The sequence below is a fragment of the Trichomycterus rosablanca genome, chromosome 15 (genome assembly GCF_030014385.1).
Source record: "Trichomycterus rosablanca isolate fTriRos1 chromosome 15, fTriRos1.hap1, whole genome shotgun sequence".
In the NCBI taxonomy this organism is placed as follows: Eukaryota; Metazoa; Chordata; class Actinopteri; order Siluriformes; family Trichomycteridae; genus Trichomycterus; species Trichomycterus rosablanca.
The window spans coordinates 32,282,032-32,303,400 of NC_086002.1; the positions used below are offsets into that span (position 1 = coordinate 32,282,032).

Sequence of the window (21,369 nt, forward strand, 5' to 3'; positions counted from 1 at the left end):
TAAAATATATAAATATATCAGTTAAAATATATATAAATATATCAGTTAAAATATATATAAATATATCAGTTAAAATATATATAAATATATCAGTTAAAATATATATAAATATATCAGTTAAAATATATATAAATATATCAGTTAAAATATATAAATGTATCAGTTAAAAAATATATACATTTAAAAAATTTAAAAATATATACATATATCAGTTAAAAATGAAAAAATTAATAAACCCATTTCTTCCTGCAAACTGTATTAGGGATACAATTTCAAGCTTTGAAAAAAAGAGTTGGTAATAACCTGACAGCAATTCTGATGTGTCATTTCTAAATAAAGGCCTTTATATTGTTATTTTTCTATTATTTTAACTCTAGACTGTTATTAAAAAGAATTCTCTAGTTTCCACAGAATAATTCCATTTCATAATGATAGTACACCATCTGTAGATGTCACTCAGTTAATATCAAGAAATTCTGATGTGTCATTTTTAAATAAAGGCTTTTATATTGTCACATTTCTATTAATTTAACTCTAGATTGTAATAAAAAAGAATTCTCTAGTTTCCACAAAATAATCCACTTTATAATGATAGTACACCATCTGTAGTTTACACTCAGTTAATATCAATCAATTCTGTTGTATCATTTCTAAATAAAGGCCTTTATATTGTCAAGTTTCTATTATTTTCAATTTCTATTATTTTAACTCTAGACTGTTATTAAAAATAATTCTCTAGTTTCCACAGAATAAATCCACTTTATAATGATAGTACACCATCTGTAGTTTACACTCAGTTAATTTCAAGCAATTCTGATGTATCATTTCTATATAAAGACCTTTATTTAAAAATGATACATCAGAATTGTTTGATATTAACTGAGTGACATCTACAGATTTTGGACTAAAAAGTTCGGTTTTCTGAATGTATGGCACATTTTGAGAAGCTTTGTGATGCTAAAATGCTAAAAACAAAGTGCTACCTAAAAAACGTAGCATTTTATTTAGCTTAGCTGATTGGCTAACAAAAGTAGCCACTATATTTACTTTATTTTAACCTTTTTATTAATAATTACGTATAATACTACAGATAATATGTTGCTTATGGTCATTAAAATATTATAAAGTTAAGGTTGCTCTGATTAAGCAAACGTATACAATATATACAGCCGAAAGTATGTGGACACCCTTTAAATGACTGATTTTAGCTGTTTCTGCTGCATCTATTGCTAACGTGCGTAAATATATACACATATAAGCATGCAAATGATGTGCTTTTGTGATTGTGTCAACAGTTTAGGGAAGTTCCTTTTCTCCTTTCTGTTTTAGCACGATTATCGACCCAGTTTAACACTTTTGGGATGAATTTAAGCTGGATCCAGAGCCAAGATCTACTTTACTGACCGAATGAGCACAAATTCATGTCTGAAGGCTTCACAAAAGTGTGTTTTCATTTATAAAATAAGGATTTAATTCAGAATAAACACGCATGGTGAGAAGTTCCAATACTTTAGTCCGAATAGCGCATTTCTAGCGGATTGCCAGATTCATAGGTTGCCAGTTATGGAACTGCCAAACCCCTCGTATGCTTACAAGCGTTTTGTTAGGGGTTTGGTGGTGATCATCTGGTTGCCAGATATGAAACAGAAAATCCCTCCTTATTTACAAGAAGGCTTGTTTAGGGGTTTGGTAGTGATGATGGAGCTGTAGCCAAACAGAAACGAGTGGAAAGCAATAGTCAGTGGTGGGAAGAACTATAACACACACACACACACACACACACACACCCTTTTCCACCGACGCCACTGACACTGCTGGTATGGAACAGCTTTTACCATGACGTAATCCTATGTGGGATGAAATTAGTCGAACCCAGGCTGGGTTTTTACAACTTCTGGCCTGGAGAACGGTGAGATCATCACATCCCAAAAAAACACCCCAGCACCGATGATGACCGTTCTTACCCCAGGACGATGAGCTCTCCGTATATGACGGGCTCCGACCCCTCTCCCTCCAGTTCGGACATCTTCCTCGTTCTCTTTCTCGTCGTTAGAGAGCGCTCATGTCACCGGGGTCACGACCCACCACCTACCAGAGAGACAGAAACACAAAACAAACCCACATGAGCTCGTCTGGACATCAGGAGAACATCAGGAGAACATCCCACGTCCTCAGGAATGGGTCATTCGTTCAACCCTAAACTCAAATCCCAATCCATAATTGGCCACACTGATGGATTGGCATCCCGTCCAGGGTGTGATTCCAGGGGAAGTGGACCCATATTGACCCTGACCAGGATAACTGTGGTGAAGTCAGGGTTCAAATCCCCAGTGGTGCTATCGACCGGTTGGGAGTCTGCTGTGCATGATCAGCTGTGTCTGGGAGACGCAAGAACGAAATGATTTACTGACCAAATGAGCACAAATTCCCACATGCGCACTCCAAAGTCACGTCTAAAGGCTTCCCAGAGGACTGTTTGATATTAGACCAACAAAAGTAAGGGGATTTAATTCAGAATAAACACGCATGGTGAGAAGTTCCAAATACTTCAGTCCAAATACCGCATTTCTAGTGGATTCCAGGTTGCCAGATAAGAAACTGCAAAATCCTTTCTCCCCAGTGGCTTCGGTAGCACTGCGGTGATTTACGCAAGCCAGGGTTCGAATCCCCGACCATACTATCGACCGGTCGGGCGTCTGCTGTGCATGATCGGCTGTGTCTGTGGGAGAGGAGGTGGCCCAGGACACCCTAAAAAGTGAGAACGTAGTGCTCTACTGACCGAACGAGCACAAGTTCCCACATGCACACTCCAAAGTCATGTCTAAAGGCCTGTTCGATATTAAACCTTCAAAGGAAAGTGGATTTAATTGAGAGTAAACACGCATGGTGAGAAGTTCCGATAGTTTAGTCCAAATACCGCATTTCTAGCGGATGGCAGGTTGCCACATGTGAAACTACAAAATCCCCCTTAATGTTTACAAACACTTCTGTATAAGGTTTGGAAGTTCCACTGTTTCACCAGAACACAAAAATACACAAGCCAGGGTTCGAATCCCCGGCCTTGCTATCGACCAGTCAGGCCCAGGAGACCCTGAAAAGTGAGAACGTAATGCTCTACTGACCGAATGTGCACAAGTTCCTACATGCACACTCCAAAAAAGTCATGTCTTAAGGCCTGTTCGATATTAAACCTGCAAAGGAAAGTGGATTTAATTAAGAATAAACACGCATGGTGAGAAGTTCCAATAGTTTAGTCCGAAATACGTATTTCTAGCGGATGGTTGCCAGATATGAAACTGCAAAATCCCCCCGTATGTCTACAAGCACTTGTTTATGGTTTGGTAGTCCCACTGTTCCACCAGAACACCAAGGAATTGAAAACCAACGTAGAACTAAACAAAGAAATCCCCTGTAGTGCTATCCACCAGTCGGGCGTCTGCTGTACATGATCGGGTGTGTCTGGAGGAGCGGAGGAAGCCTAGAAGACAAATTCCCACATGCGCACTCCAATATCACGTATCAAGGCTTCCCAGAAGGCTGTTTGACACTAAACCTACAAAAGTAAGTGGAATTAATTCAGAATAAACACGCATGGTGAGAAGTTCCAATAGTTTAGTCCAAATACCGTATTTCTAGCAGATTGCAGGTTGCCAGATGTAAAACTGCAAAATCCACAAAATCTACAAGCACTCCTGTTTACGGTTTGGTAGTCCCACTGTTCAGGGTCGCGGTGGGTCCGGTTTCCCTGTAGTCACTGGGAAACACTGGTGATTCGAACCCCGGCCCCGGGTGCATGCGCTGCCCACACGGCAGCAGGATGGCACGTGATGAAGATCTGATCCAGCTGTTTTGCGCTGTGTGTTTGGCCGTTGCCACAACTACAGCTTATCTGATGTTTCTTGCCAACAGGCGTACACACACACCACACACACACACACACACACACACACACACACACCACACACACACCACACACACTGTGTGTGTGTGTGTGTGTGTGTGTGTGTTTGACCTTCTGCATGTGTGCTTTTGAATTTGCATGAATGCGTGTGTGTGTGTGTGTGTGTGTGTGCGGCTCCTCCCGTGTTCCTGTAAGCGTTCCAGACGCTCAATCATGCTCGCCAGCCGACTTAAACACACCATGCCGTCGCCGTAGAGACGGAGTATACAACCGCTTCCACAGTGTACACACCCCTGCCTGAGATATGTGAAGCACGCCAGTGTGTGTGTGTGTGTGTGTGTGTGTGTGTGTGTGTGTGGAAGCGCTCCGGGGTTCGAATCCACAGCGGTGCTATCAGCCGGTCGGGCGTCTGCATGCACACAAGAGATCTCCTCCGACCAGGCTTCTCACCAGACTTGGAGTCTGACTGTGGGAATTTGTGCCCGTTACCTTCTGTGTCGGCTACGGGCGCCAGGACCCTCAGATCACGTGACCCCCGGACGAACCCACAGCTGCACCCCGGTGTTTCCCCGCCAGAACCGGACCCACCGCGACCCAGACCAGGATGAAGTGGTTGATGAAAATGAAATAAATGAGTGTAAAAGTTTAGTGAGTGTCTGTCTGTCTTCATGTGTCTGTCTGTCTCTGTCTGTCTGTCTCTGTGTTTGTCTATCTGCTTATATGTGTCTGTCTGCCTGTCTCTGTGTCTGTCTGTATTTATGTGTCTGTCTGTCTAACTGTCTTTATGTGTCTTGTGTCTGTCTGTCTGTCTTTATGTGTCTGTCTGTCTGTCTTTCGGTGTTGGTCTGTCTTTCTGTCATTATGTGTCTGTCTGTCTGTGTTTATCTGTCTGTTTGTCTTCATGTCTGTGTCTGTCTGCCTGTCTGTCTGTGTTTATGAGTCTGTCTTTCCGTGTTGTCTGTCTTTATGTGTTGGTCTGTTTGTCTTTCTGTGTCTGTCTGTCTTTGTCTTCACGTGTTTGTCTCTGTCTCTCTGTTTGTCTGTCTTTCTGTGTCTGTCTGTCTGTGTTTATGTGTCTGTCTGTCTCTGTCTCTCTGTTTGTCTGTCTTTATGTGTTGGTCTGTCTGTGTTTATGTGTCTGTCTGTCTTTCCGTGTTGGTCTGTCTGTGTTTATGTGTCTGTCTGTCTTTCCGTGTTGGTCTGTCTGTGTTCATGTGTCTGTCTGTCTTTCCGTGTTGGTCTGTCTTTATGTGTTTGTCTGTTTGTCTTTGTGTGTCTGTCTGTGTCTAAGTGTCTTTATGTGTCTTATGTGTCTGTCTATCTGTCTTTATGTGTCTGCCTGTCTTTCTGTCATTATGTGTCTGTGTTTATCTGTCTGTTTGTCTTCATGTCTGTGTCTGTCTGCCTGTCTGTCTGTGTTTATGAGTCTGTCTTTCAGTGTTGGTCTGTCTTTATGTGTTGGTCTGTTTGTCTTTCTGTGTCTGTCTGTCTTTGTCTTCACGTGTCTGTCTCTGTCTCTCTGTTTGTCTGTCTTTATGTGTCTGTCTGTCTTTCAGTGTTGGTCTGTCTTTATGTGTTTGTCTGTTTGTCTTCACGTGTCTGTCTCTGTCTCTTTGTTTGTCTGTCTTCATGTGTCTGTCTGTCTTTCAGTGTTGGTCTGTCTTTATGTGTTGGTCTGTTTGTCTTTCTGTGTCTGTCTGTCTTTGTCTTCACGTGTCTGTCTCTGTCTCTTTGTTTGTCTGTCTTCATGTGTCTGTCTGTCTTTCAGTGTTGGTCTGTCTTTATGTGTTTGTCTGTCTGTCTTCACGTGTCTGTCTCTGTCTCTTTGTTTGTCTGTCTTCATGTGTCTGTCTGTCTTTCAGTGTTGGTCTGTCTTTATGTGTTGGTCTGTTTGTCTTTCTGTGTCTGTCTGTCTTTGTCTTCACGTGTCTGTCTCTGTCTCTTTGTTTGTCTGTCTTTATGTGTCTGTCTGTCTTTCAGTGTTGGTCTGTCTTTATGTGTTTGTCTGTCTGTCTTCACGTGTCTGTCTCTCTGTCTGTGTGTCTGTCACGATTACAGCAGAATGAGGAACCTGTCTGACCCCAGCCTGTGTGAGTGTGTCTGTGTGGACGCCAGCCCGGTTGATAGTGGCGCTCCGGATCTCCCGCCGCTTATTTGCATGGGTATTAAAAAAGTGCCGGTGCTAGACCGTCCTGCCTGCGGTCCAAACCTGGCAGCGGGGGCACTCACTGCTCTCTCATGGCAGCAGCAGCAGCAGCTGGCACCACCTCTGCATTTATTCTGGGAGTGCTGGTGTAAGTGCACGGACCGGCTCCGGTTGTAACCATGGAGACGCGCCCTTGTTGACGTAAATGTTCGGTGTTAACCGTATTTATTCACCTGAGACGGTGATCGGGTGCGCGCTTTTTTTTAATACGCGCGCGGCTGATGCGAATGCTGAGTGCTCGCGGGAACGCGCAGCGGTGATTGTTTTGTACCGTGATCGGCGTGGGAAAGCGCGTGCACGTGTTATGTGCGGCTGCATAATTACTAAATCAGTCTTATTTAAATACATGCATGCAAAACGGTGTCTGCATGCGCACGAGCTGCATTGCATACTGCACTATTATTATTATTATTATTATTATTATTATTAATGCGCAAAGTTGCATCATCTGTGCGTCAAATTACAATAGGTGCGATTTTGCTGCATATTGTTTCAATTCTAAAATAATTGCACGCATGAGTTTATGCATGGAGTTGAAGCGTGCACATTTTATTAATGCACATTAGTAACAAATATGTGCAAATAGACGACCGCGTGTGCGTCAGATTGCGTTATATGAGATGCATTTTGCACAATCTGTCATTTCAAGACGCGCACGTGAATCATGCGCTATTTTATTGATGCAAAATGTTAACTTCATGCAAGGGGTGCAAAAGCATGACTACTATTATGCACTATTTTATTGGCGCAAAATATTGCTTTTTGCGCAATCGTGTTGGTGCGTAAAGCATAGAGCTGCATGTTGCATTATTAGGGTTAAATACAGATGTGATTGACGCAGGGTCGAACCTACCTGTGCGCACTTTTTACTGGGTTCAATAGGTGCGAAAATCACGACGTTGCGCAGTTTACTTAACATCTGCGTAACTTTTACTCACTTTCAGTTCGGTACGATCCTGCACTTGCGCTCCTCTGATTTCCACCCGGAGCGGGAGCGCGCAGCAGGACCGGGGTGTCCGGAGTAGAGTCGGTCAGGTCGGCAGTATCCAGCAGGACTGAAGTCATTTAACTCCCCACGATCCAGCAGAGGCGTGTGTCCAGGACCCGTCCGAAGAACTGGGTCGGGTATCCAGTACTGACAGTTCTGATTGGTATCCAGTATAAAGTATCCAGTACTCACAGGGTGACTGGGTGGGGGGTTCCCCGGGGTGTAGGTGTCGCTCGGAGTCGCTCGGACTCTCAGGAGTTCCTGTCCTGTCCGCTCTTACTCGGGCTGCTCGGACTGCCGTCAGCGCTCCAGTGCGCGTTCACGCACAAGCGGGCGCGTCCCAGTCTGCCTCGCAAATCATTCTGGGAGATGTATTTCTTTCTTTTTTTTAATCCAGGGAATTTTGCATCCCGAACTGCCACACACTTGTTGTTTTTTATTTGTATTATTGTCCTGAATGTATATAATTTATATGTAAGCATTTGCCAGGTATGATTTTATTATCGTGTTATATGGTGTGATGGCATGTATGGAATATACTGGAATAGGAATGAAGTGAACACTATGTGTGTGTGTGTGTGTGTGGGGGGGGGGGGGGGGATGTCCTGTAAATCTACCAGGAAAAGAAAGGGGGGGGGGTTACCCCTACTGCCCTATAAACAACTGACCAAAACACTGACCCATCATAACATTACATTAATGATAATGAGTGGAATATGTGGATTTACATTAATTTTACATCAGTATGTTGATTGCGGGGCATTTTGGACATACCCCCCTCCCCAGTACATACTGTGGTCAAAAGTATTCGGACACCCGCCCCATTTCCAAAACAAACGACACTTTATTATTGACCCTTTTCAGCTAGAACAGTTCTGAGTCATGAGACGGCTCCTCACAGAAGTGTGTCTGTGTATGGGAATTTGTGCCCTTTCAGAGCTGAGGTCCAGGGCACAGAAAAAAGGAAACGGGAAAGAGCATTCCCTAAACTGTTGCTGCAAAGCTGGGAGTTGGTTTTGTTAGTTCTGATAATTGAAGGGGGGAAAAAGAAGGAAGATTTTTTATATATTAACTAATTAATTAAAAATTAAAAATACGTATAAAAAAATTAAATATAAAATAAAATCAAGACACTGCAGTGCTGTGCTTTTCTGGAGAAGCTCCAAGAACTATTTTCTGTTTTTTAGATGCAGTAAAATACTAATAAATAAATAAATAAATATATAAATAAACACATTAAATAAATAAATAAATACATTAAATAAATAAATATATAAATCAATTACTTAATTAAAAACAAATAAATAATTAAATGAATGCATAAATAAATACATTAAATAAATAAACACATTAAATAAATAAATACATTAATTAATTAAATATAAAAATATAAAAAATAAATTAAAAAAATGTAAATATAAAATAAAATCTTCACACTGCAGTGCTGTGCTTTTTTTAAAGAGAAGCTCTAAGAACTATTTTCTGTTTTCTTGGGTGAATTTTTTTGTGAATTTCTGTTTTTTTTGTGAATTTCGCCACTGTGGGACTAATAAAGGATTATCTTATCTTATCTTATCTTATCTTATCTTATCTTATCTTATCTTGTCTTATCTTATCTTATCTTATCTTATCTTATCTTGTCTTATCTTATCTTATCTTATCTTATCTTATCTATCTTTTTTTAGTTGCAGTAAAATACAAATAAATAAATAAATACATTAAATAAATAATTACTTAAATAAATAAATACAATTAATAAATAAATAAATTAGTTAAGTAATTAATACATAAATAAATAAATGAATAAATAGATAAATAAATACATACATAAATAAATACATAAATAAAATAACAATTGCAAGTAAGTGAAATATTTTCTTTTCTTTTTGTTAATATTTGCTTGGGTCTAAAATAAAATACATATTTTTTTAAATATATTTAAAAAATGAAATATTATTTACACATGATAATAATTTCATACAAGCAGCAAAAACCCCACAATTTAAAGCTTGTGATGTGCTGGCGCATCATGTAGCATATGTGCCGCACAGCACCATGGTTCTGGGGGCCTGGGTTCAGTTCAGACCACTACTGGTCTACTGGTACGTGTGTGACGCTCCAGTCGGCTTGGCGCCTTGTCCAGTGTTCCCGGCTGGCGTCTGACCCGCCCTTATGAAAATGAACGAATGAATGAATGAATGGACAGGTGAGACCTGTTTGGCGACTTCACCTGAAATAAATTCCTAAATAAAAACACAAGCGGCTTCATTATGAGCTGAGTGGACACGCCTCCGGGCTTGTGACCTGCGCTAAGGGTGCACTGGCATCATCCACTATGGCATTCTGGACCTGAATATTATGTTGGCTGCCCTTACTGGTCCCTTCTGGGCTTTAGCTATGTTTACCCTCGCCTGCACTCCCCACAGTCATGTTTCTGTGCACCTTTGGGATGAATTGGAACCCGGACCGTGAGCCGAGCCTTCCAGCATCGGCGCCTGTGTTCATGAGTTGTGTAATGATTCAGCGAGCGGTGCAGGTAGTCATGGCGGTAGTCGTACACAGAGCTAAACACAGACTGGTCCCGGCCAGTCCCGGCCTTACACACACACACACACACACACACACACACACACACACGTGTATGATCCTACTGTAATTATACCGGTCTGAAAATTACCAGCTCAGAGCCTCAAAAAAACAACAACATAAACCAAACCAAAAAAAACAGTCTTTGTATTTCATTTATTTCTTAATTGTTTTATTATTTTTAAATGTTTTTTATTATTCACGTTTTTGTTTTCGTTTTTTTATTCATAATTATCAACTTTTCCCGTTTTTTATTCCCTTTATTTTTATTTTATTTTATAATTTATTTTATTATTCTTTTCACTTTTTATTCTATTTTTATTTTTGTTTATTATTTTCTCACTATTTCCTGTCATTTAGTTTCATCTTTATTTTTTATGAACTTTAATTTTTGCTCATAAATATTTTGTAAATATTATTTTTTTATTTCCAATTCTTTTTCCCTTTTTATTTTTATTTCTCTTCTTTTTTTCTCCTGTTTTTTCTGCTTTTTTTCTTTGATTTGTTCTCATTTGTGTTTTCTTTTTACTTTCTTTTATTTTTATGATTGTTTTCTCTTTACATTTTTAATTTTCATAATTTTACCTTGTTTTTGCATTTAAAATTCTCAGCTTCTCTTCTATCTTTTTTATTTTTTGTTATTATTATTTCTTGTATTTTATATTATTTATTATAATTTTTTATTACAAGTGTATTTGTGTGTACAGTATATATACTGTATATTATACACCAATTAGCCATAACATTAAAACCACCTCCATGTTTCTACACACACCGTCTATTTTATCAGCTCCACTTACCATATAGAAGCACTTTGTAGTTCTACAATTACTGACTGTAGTCCATCTGTTTCTCTACATACTTTGTTACCCCCTTTCATGTTGTTCTTCAATGGTCAGGACCGCCACAGGACCCCCACAGAGCAGGTATTATTTAGGTGGTGGATCATTCTCAGCACTGCAGTGACACTGACATGGTGGTGGTGTGTTAGTGTGTGTTGTGCTGGTATGAGTGGATCAGACACAGCAGCGCTGCTGGAGTTTTTAAACACCTCACTGTCACCGCTGGACTGAGAATCGTCCACCAACCAAAAAATCCAGCCAACAGCGCCCCGTGGGCAGCGTCCTGTGACCACCGATGAAGGTCTAGAAGACGACCGACTTAAACAGCAGCAATAGATGAGCGATCGTCTCTGACTTTACATCTACAAGGTGGACCAGCTAGGTAGGAGTGTCTAATAGAGTGGACAATGAGTGGACACGGTATTTAAAAACACTCATACCAGCACAACACACACTAACACACCAGCACCATGTCAGTGTCACTGCAGTGCTGAGAATGATCCACCACCTAAATAATACCTGCTCTGTGGGGGTCCTGACCATTGAAGAACAGCATGAAAGGGGGTAACAAAGTATGTAGAGAAACAGATGGACTACAGTCAGTAATTGTAGAACTACAAAGTGCTTCTATATGATAAAATGGACAGTGAGTGTAGAAACAAGGAGGTGGTTTTAATGTTATGGCTGATCGGTGTGTGTGTGTGGGTGTGTAAGTGAAGCTGTATTTGTGTATTTGTGTGTGTATGTGTGTGTGGGTAGATGATGAGGGGGTAGATGATGATGGGGGGGTAGTTGGGGGTGTAACACGGGACAGTTTTTTTTTAACTTTGAGGAAGTTTGTTGGCTCCGTTTATTAAAACAACACACCGTCTCCTAGCAACCGGAGCGTCACCGGGGGGCGCGCCGTGTCAGTGCTGCGCGCTCCCGTTACGTAAGTGCAGTGTTGTGGCACGGCGCTAAGGCAAACACTGAGTTACCGACTCAACCTGCGGGCTGTTGTCGCGCTGCCATGGCAACGGTTACCATGTACACCACACTGTTTACACTGTGTTTTAAATAGCCCGGCCTGAACCCTGAGTGTGTGTGTGTGTGTGTGTGTTTCTCTCTCCCTCTCTACACACACACACACACACACTCAGCAGAGAGGGAGAGAGAAACACACACACACACACACACACACACACACACACACACTCAGCAGAGAGAGAGAGAGAGAAACACACACACACACACACTCAGCAGAGAGAGAGAGAGAGAAACACACACACACACACACTCAGCAGAGAGAGAGAGAGAAACACACACACACACACACACTCAGCAGAGAGAGAGAGAGAGAAACACACACACACACACACTCAGCAGAGAGAGAGAGAGAAACACACACACACACACACACTCAGCAGAGAGAGAGAGAGAGAAACACACACACACACACACTCAGCAGAGAGAGAGAGAGAAACACACACACATACACACTCAGCAGAGAGAGAGAGAGAAACACACACACACACACACACACTCAGCAGAGAGAGAGAGAGAGAAACACACACACACACACACACACACACTCAGCAGAGAGAGAGAGAGAAACACACACACACACACACACTCAGCAGAGAGAGAGAGAGAGAAACACACACACACACACACTCAGCAGAGAGAGAGAGAGAGAAACACACACACATACACACTCAGCAGAGAGAGAGAGTGTTTGTTTTCACTTTTCCCTCCTCTGGTTGTTTTTGGTTCATGTTTATGTTTTTCTTTGAATTTAAAAGTTTTGTATTATTGAATGTTTTTGAGGTTTTTTTTGCATTTTAATTTCATCACGTGTTCCTGTCATAATGTTCTACAATGCAAAACTTTAATTATTATTATTATTATTATTATCATTATTATTTCTATTATTATTTCTATTATCATTATTATTATTATTATTATTATTATCATTATTATTATTATTATCATTATTATTATTACTGTTATTATTATTATAAATGTTATTTTTATTATTTATTATTTATTATTATTATTATTATCATTATTATGAATATTGTTATTTTTATTATTTATTATTGTTATTACTGTTATTATTATTGTATTTATTATCATTATTATTATTATTATCATTATTATCATTATTATTATTATTATCATTATTATTATTACTGTTATTATTATTATAAATGTTATTTTTATTATTTATTATTTATTATTATTATTATTATCATTATTATGAATATTGTTATTTTTATTATTTATTATTGTTATTACTGTTATTATTATTGTATTTATTATCATTATTATCATTATTATCATTATTATCATTATTATTATTATTATCATTATTATTTCTATTATTATTTCTATTATCATTATTATTATTATTATCATTATTATTATTATTATTATCATTATTATTATTATTATTATCATTATTATTATTATTATTATCATTATTATTATTATTATCTTTCTCATTATTATTATTATCATTATTATTATTGTTATTGTTATTATTATAATTATTGTTATTATTATAATTATAATTATTATTTTTATTGTTATTATTATTGTTATCATTATCATTATCATTATCATTATCATTATTATTATTATTATTATTATTATCATTATCATTATCGTTATTATATTATTATTATTATTATCATTATCATAATCATTATCATTATCATTATCATTATCATTATTATTATTATTATTATTATTATCATTATCATTATCATTATCGTTATTATTATTATTATTATTATTATTATTATTATCATTATCATTATCATTATCATTATCATTATTATTATTATTATTATTATTTTTATTATTATTATTGTTATTATATTATTATTATTATTATATTATTATTATTATCATTATCATTATCGTTATTATATTATTATTATTATTATTATTATCATTATCATTATCATTATCATTATCATTATCATTATTATTATTATTATTATTATTTTTATTATTATTATTGTTATTATATTATTATTATTATTATATTATTATTATTATTAGGGCATAATTCCTAAATATAAAAATACAACACAAAAAGAAAGTTTTTAAGGTGAAATGCTTGTCACCTTCGATCAGTGATAGACAAGGCTTTTGTTTTTAGGATATATGGTACCATAAAACCTTACAAATATTATATAAAATATAAAACATTTCGTAAAAAAGCAAGCTCTTGTACCATCCTGTACATTTCCATACTTTGTACATGGTATTTTCCACATCAGTGTACCAGTAGACGACCAGTAGCGTTGAATTCAGATGTCACAGTGACATCTGTTGGCTGTCATCTTATGTGATGCCTCACGTTTACACTTTGCATGGGGCAGGTGCCACACCCGCTGCCCAAATCACAAGGAAATCTAAGGTAAAGGGTGTTTCCATTTTTAACATAGACTAAATGTGTCTGTGTCCAGGATAAGATGTGGTGCCCTCATGCATATGCAAGTTACCCATGCTGAGGGCACTGATGTGATGCACCCCCATACCACTAGATGTTGGCTTTTGAATTGTTTGCTTTGGATGTTTGACTTTCTTTATCTCTAAAAGTTTCAGGTTGCACTTCTTGATAAAGCGGTAGACTGCGTTAATTGAAAACGGTTTTCCGAAGTACTCCCAAGTCAAGGCACGAAGTTGTGAGCTACAACACATTAGTTTTAGGTTGATCCTCTATTTTATACCCTGTGGTGATTCCTTTATCTGTAACCAATCCATCTACTTATTGTGGAAGATATTCTTTCACTTAATGTCCAAACTTTTATGGAGTGTAACTATTTAATAAAGAGTGTAATTTAGTATTTAGCATGTCCGCTACTGTAATTGTAAACAGTGAGAGATCACTTCTCGATGCAGCGGTAGCCTGCGTTAATTGAAAACGGTTTTCCAAAGTATGCTACATTTATCACATTAGCACGATGGTTTCTTATGGTTTATAATGAAAATCCATAACACACATTTAACAGTGGTTGTCGGCTTTGTACTTACTACACGTCCCCGGGATTCTCTGAATCTTTTCACAATATTATGTACGGTAGATAATATTTTCTCAGGACGTTTGGCACAAAGTCGTTAGCCACAGTCCATCTTTGCTAGCAAAGACTGAGCTTTGTGATTAATGCATCTGCTACTAATCCACCTGCGTACTGTGGAACATTTCAAAACACGGTACCTTAAATATTTTAAAAGGTTTATACTTTTATTTTACCCCTGTCCCAACTTTTTTGGAGGGTCTCAGGTAAGTTTGTTCATCTTTACAAAATACAAACTATGTGTCAGGTAAAGCTTCAGGAATGACACACAAATCACAGATTCTTGTTTGTATGTTTATGCTTTCACACAATGTCCCAACTTTAAGACAGTGTAACTTTATTTTGAATAAACAGTGTAATTTAGCATGCTTTCAATTTAGCATGTCTACCACAGTAATTGTAAACAGTGCAAGCCGTAGTGAAATTATCCCAAATGCCTTCCTTTCTAACCTCAAGTGCACTCGACGTGATGCAAAAGTCGCAATTTCACACTCTACCTAGTGCACCTAGATAGAGAATAAGGAGGCATTTGAGATACGACCCAGATTGCTCCGATTAGCCACTCAGACCACGTCAGCGCTATGAGGACCGTCAGATCCAGCGCTGTGATTGGACGAGGCGGCCGCTCGCGCTGTGGAATTCCTAAGTGAGGGTCACGTGACCGCGAGCGGGTCCCTGTCAAAAGCCCAAAAGTCTCCGAAAGCTTCACTTTCTCAGGCCAAGATGGCGGAGCTGCGAGTGGGAGAAGAAATGGTGAGTTTTTCCACACAAAAAATAAGTTTAAAATTCAGTTTTAAGATTAAAGTGGGTTAAAAGTCAACATGGGTCTTTAATTATATGATTAGAAGCAGGTTGGAGTTACGCTTTGTTTAAATAACGGTCATTTTAATAACAGACTGGATGTAACCATAAAACATCCATGTATCGTGTTACTCTGAAGTTGTTTTTAGTTTTATTTTTTACTTTTTTATGCTTCCCAGAGGTCAAGAACACCTAACAGAAGACTAAACTGTTCTTTTGGAGAACCTGTGGTGAACTCCCCCGGAAAAGATGAGCAGTCGCTGGTACGTACATGATGAGCAACAGTAGCTGTCACAGTGTTCCGTACAGCGCTTTTATTTACTCTTAACTTTAGTCAAAATTCTTATCTGTTTGGTCGAGATAAAAGATCATAAGGTACAGTTTCGGGGTTTTATGTTGTTTATTGATTGTATTTTATTTGTAGGGCAAAGTCACAGTGTTCCGTGCACCACGTACAAGCAACAGTGTTCTGTACAGTTGAAATGAAACCAGTAGTTTTGTGGTACTTATGGTTATGGTTGTATGGAACACTGTTACTCTACTGTAGTTACATTATAAGTGAAAGGGAAGTGTATGGAAAACTGTGATACTACTGTATTTACATTATATGTGAAAGGGAAGTGTATGGAACACTGTGACACTAGTGTATTTACATTATATGTGAAAGGGAAGTGTATGGAACACTGTGACACTAGTGTATTTACATTATAAGCGTAAGGAACACTGTTACTCTACTGTAGTTACATTATAAGTGAAAGGGAAGTGTATGGAACACTGTGATACTACTGTATTTACATTATAAGTGAAAGGGAAGTGTATGGAACACTGTGACACTAGTGTATTTACATTATAAGCGTAAGGAACACTGTTACTCTACTGTAGTTACATTATAAGTGAAAGGGAAGTGTATGGAACACTGTGACTAGTGTATTTACATTATATGTGAAAGGGAAGTGTATGGAACACTGTGACTAGTGTATTTACATTATAAGCGTAAGGAACACTGTTACTCTACTGTACTTAATTTATATCATCATGATAAAGGGGAGCCGTATGGAACACTGTTACACTAGTGTAATTAATTTATATCATTATAATGAAGGGGAGGCGTATGGAACACTGTGACACTGCGGTAGGGGAATACGATTGACCCTTAATGAGTAAAGTGTGTGTGTGTGTGTGTGTGTGTGTGTGTGTGTGTGTGTGTGTGTGTGTGCGCTTGTACAGGCGATGCCGTTCTGTGGAAGTATCAGAGGTGGAATGAGGCCGGGCAAGAAAATCACCATCATGGGCATCGTGGCAAAGGAAGCGGACAGGTAATGAGGGCACACACACACACACACACACACACACACACACACACACACACACACACACACACACACACACACACACACACGGGTCGTTACAGGGCGGACAGGAGCCACACCCATACAGAAGAACCTCGTTCTGTTTCTGATGGAGAGATTCACGACTATCTTTGTTCTTTTTTTTTTTGCTGTTTCAGATCCTCACTGATAAAGTAAAAACTCAGAGATTAGTGTTTGTGACACGCCCACCCTCGGTCTTCAAAGAACCAAGCAAACGTTCCCGAATAATTCCACTGAGAACCTAAAATAGAACCTGTAATAATAAACCCACCACATTCGTCCCAAACTCATTTCTAATAGAACCTGAGGGCGAGTGTCAATCTGTCATTTCAGCTCTTAATGTTCTGGAGCATCAGTGAGACCCACAGTGGCTGTTACTAGACTATTACTGTTAGAAACCGCCTTAGCGGATCAGTGGTCTGCATCCCTGTGTCCTGTCTGAAAACCTAGTGAATAAATATAGAAATACAGAAATAAATAAATACATGTTGAAATAAATATATGAATATAAAAATACATAAATAAATAAATATGGAATTAAATACATTTGGAAATACAAAAATGAATAAATGCAGAAAAATAAATAAATGCAGAATTAAATAAATAAAATATGTTTAAATAAATAAATGTAGAAATACAAAACTAAATAAAAGTTAAAATACAGATACAGTGTATCACAAAAGTGAGTACACCCCTCACATTTCTGCAAATATTTCATTATATCTTTTCATGGGACAACACTATAGAAATAAAACTTGGATATAACTTAGAGTAGTCAGTGTACAACTTGTATAGCAGTGTAGATTTACTGTCTTCTGAAAATAACTCAACACACAGCCATTAATGTCTAAATAGCTGCAACATAAGTGAGTACACCCCACAGTGAACATGTCCAAATTGTGCCCAAAGTGTCAATATTTTGTGTGACCACCATTATTATCCAGCACTGCCTTAACCCTCCTGGGCATGGAATTCACCAGAGCTGCACAGGTTGCTACTGGAATCCTCTTCCACTCCTCCATGATGACATCACGGAGCTGGTGGATGTTAGACACCTTGAACTCCTCCACCTTCCACTTGAGGATGCGCCATAGGTGCTCAATTGGGTTTAGTCCATCACCTTTACCTTCAGCTTCCTCAGCAAGGCAGTTGTCATCTTGGAGGTTGTGTTTGGGGTCGTTATCCTGTTGGAAAACTGCCATGAGGCCCAGTTTTCGAAGGGAGGGGATCATGCTCTGTTTCAGAATGTCACAGTACATGTTGGAATTCATGTTTCCCTCAATGAACTGCAGCTCCCCAGTGCCAGCAACACTCATGCAGCCCAAGACCATGATGCTACCACCATCATGCTTGACTGTAGGCAAGATACAGTTGTCTTGGTACTTCTCACCAAGGCGCCGCCACACATGCTGGACACCATCTGAGCCAAACAAGTTTATCTTGGTCTCGTCAGACCACAGGGCATTCCAGTAATCCATGTTCTTGGACTGCTTGTCTTCAGCAAACTGTTTGCTGGCTTTCTTGTGCGTCAGCTTCCTTCTGGGATGACGACCATGCAGACCGAGTCGATGCAGTGTGCGGCGTATGGTCTGAGCACTGACAGGCTGACCTCCCACGTCTTCAACCTCTGCAGCAATGCTGGCAGCACTCATGTGTCTATTTTTTAAAGCCAACCTCTGGATATGACGCCGAACACGTGGACTCGACCCTGGCGAAGCCTGTTCCGAGTGGAACCTGTCCTGGAAAACCGCTGTATGACCTTGGCCACCATGCTGTAGCTCAGTTTCAGGGTGTTAGCAATCTTCTTATAGCCCAGGCCATCTTTGTGGAGAGCAACAATTCTATTTCTCACATCCTCAGAGAGTTCTTTGCCATGAGGTGCCATGTTGAATATCCAGTGGCCAGTATGAGAGAATTGTACCCAAAACACCAAATTTAACAGCCCTGCTCCCCATTCACACCTGGGACCTTGACACATGACACCAGGGAGGGACAACGACACATTTGGGCACAATTTGGACATGTTCACTGTGGGGTGTACTCACTTATGTTGCCAGCTATTTAGACATTAATGGCTGTGTGTTGAGTTATTTTCAGAAGACAGTAAATCTACACTGCTATACAAGCTGTACACTGACTACTCTAAGTTATATCCAAGTTTCATGTCTATAGTGTTGTCCCATGAAAAGATATAATGAAATATTTGCAGAAATGTGAGGGGTGTACTCACTTTTGTGATACACTGTATAAATAAATGTAGAAATAAATAAATATAGAAATAAATACGGAAATGAATAAATAGGGTAATAAATAAATCAATGTAGAAATAAATCAATGTAGAAATAAATCAATGTAGAAATATATAAATAAATACGGAAATGAATAAATAGGGTAATAAATAAATAAATATAGAAATAAATAAATGTAGAAATAAATAAATAAATGTAGAAATAAATAAATGGAGAAATAAATAAATAAATATAGAAATAAATAAATGTAGAAATAAATAAATAAATGTAGAAATAATTAAATAAATACGGAAATAAATAAATTAAATGTAGAAATAAATAAATAAATATAGAAATAAATAAATGTAGAAATAAATAAATAAATGGAGAAATAAATAAATGGAGAAATAAATAAATGGAGAAATAAATAAATAAATGTAGAAATAAATAAATGTAGAAATAAATGTAGAAATAAATAAATAATTACGGAAATGAATAAATATGGTAATAAATAAATAAATACGGAAATAAATAAATGTAGAATTAAATGAATAAATGTAGAAATAAATAAATACGGAAATAAATATAGAAATAAATAAATGTAAAAATAAATAAATGTAGAAATAAAAAAATGTAGAAATAAATAAACAAATGTAGAAATAAGTAAGTAAATGTAGAAATAAATAAATAAATGTAGAAATAAATAAACAAATGTAGAAATAAATAAATGTAGAAATAAAAAAATAAATAAAAGTTAAAATGCAGAAGTAAATGAATGAAGAAATACAGACATAAATACATGTAGAAATAAATTCTTCTCTTCTGCTCCGGTCAGTTTTGACGTCAGCCTGACGTGTGGGTGTGGCGACGTGGCGCTGGAGCTCACGGCGAGGTTCGAGGACCGACGGCTCCTGAGGAACGCCCACGTCTCGGGGTCGTGGGGCGAGGAGGAGACGGCCATCACCTTCTTCCCCTTCATCGCCGGCCAGCCGTTCAGGGTAATTCACGCACCTTCATCATCCTGTCCAGTGGTGGGACTTGAACCAGCGACCTTCTGATTACTAGTCCAGTATCTTAAGCTCCTCTCTTATATATGTTGATTTCTCAGCTGGAGATCCACTGTGAGCACGAGAGGTTCCGGGTCTTCGTGGACGGTCAGCCGCTCCTCGATTTCTACCACCGCGTGCGCTCGCTGTCGGCCATCGACACCGTCCACATCAACGGCGCCCTGACCCTCACCAAGCTCAACTGATCCCGCCGGAGCCTCGGGCAGCTTGGGAACCACCCCGAAGCCGGACCGGGCGGGGCCGAGAGTTCCAGATCAGAAGAAAGAGTGAAGCAGACGATGCGTGTACTGTGTGTACTGTTAGCTTTATTTATTTATTATTTTTAAATCACTTCGTCTGCCTTACATCCCCAATATAAGGGCACGGTGGCTCAGTGGGTAGCACTGTCGCCTCACAGCAAGAGAGGTCCCGGGTTCAATCCCAGAGTGGAGCGGTCTGGGTCCTTTCTGTGTGGAGTTTTGCATGTTCTCCATGTGTCTTTGCAGGTTTCCTTCCACAAAAATAAATAAATGTAGAAAAATATAAATGTAGAAATAAATAAAATCAATCAATAAATGTAGGAAAAAATAAATAAACACAGAAATAAATGTAAAAATAAATACAGAAATAAATACATAAATTAAAAAAATAAATGTAGAAATAAATAAGTAAATACATAAATAAATAAAAATGTAGAAATTAATAAATGCAGAAATAAATAAATACAGAAATAAATGTAAAAATAACTAAAGAAATAAATGTAGAAATAAATAAATACAGAAATAAATACAGAAATTAAAAAAATAAATGTAGAAATAAATAAGTAAATACATAAATAAATAAAAATGTAGAAATTAATAAATGCAGAAATAAATAAATACAGAAATAAATACAGAAATTAAAAAAATAAATGTAGAAATAAATAAGTAAATACATAAATAAATAAAAATGTAGAAATAAATAAATGTAGAAATAAATAAATACAGAAATGTAGAAATAAATAAATACAAAAATAAATAAATGTAGAAATAAAAAAATTGGAAATAAATAAATACATCAATAAATAAAAAATGTAGAAATAAATAAATACAGATATAAATGTAATAAACGTGTCTTTGCTGTTCTCTTCCCACAGTACAAAGACTTGAACTGGTGAATCATGGGTAACCAGTAACTACCTGCCTCGTCATGAATGTAACCAGTTGTGTAAAACATGACACTAAAATCCTAATAAATAAATAAATAAATAATAAATAATAATATCTCCAATGTTCAAACCCTCATTCCAAAACAAAAAAACATGCAAGACATTCCAAAAATGGGCCACACGT

The 21,369-nt window shown here is 37.8% G+C and overlaps 2 protein-coding genes across 3 annotated transcripts in view; one reads left to right on the forward strand and one right to left on the reverse strand.

The window, feature by feature from the left end:
• The window catches only part of peli1a (pellino E3 ubiquitin protein ligase 1a), a 13,019-nt gene extending 5,763 nt beyond the window's left edge, over positions 1–7,256 (reverse strand). The window contains exons 1-2 of one of the 2 annotated variants that reach the window (XM_063009404.1): positions 7,046–7,256; positions 1,965–2,088 (exon numbers count right to left, since the gene is read on the reverse strand). In XM_063009404.1, the coding sequence (XP_062865474.1) occupies positions 1,965–2,026 (62 nt within the window). In that variant the 5' untranslated portion in view covers positions 2,027–2,088; positions 7,046–7,256. Of the gene's footprint in view, positions 1–1,964; positions 2,089–3,625; positions 4,021–7,045 lie in introns of those variants that run through there. The other variant, XM_063009402.1, reaches the window with a different exon arrangement.
• An 8,019-nt stretch (positions 7,257–15,275) lies between these two features.
• Positions 15,276–20,758, forward strand: lgalsla (lectin, galactoside-binding-like a). The gene is made up of 5 exons (XM_063010447.1): positions 15,276–15,346; positions 15,574–15,657; positions 16,622–16,710; positions 19,828–19,990; positions 20,101–20,758. Exons 1-5 carry the CDS (start codon positions 15,317–15,319, stop codon positions 20,242–20,244), a joined length of 510 nt encoding a protein of 169 aa, XP_062866517.1. The 5' UTR covers positions 15,276–15,316; the 3' UTR covers positions 20,245–20,758.
• Positions 20,759–21,369: the final 611 nt, after the last annotated feature.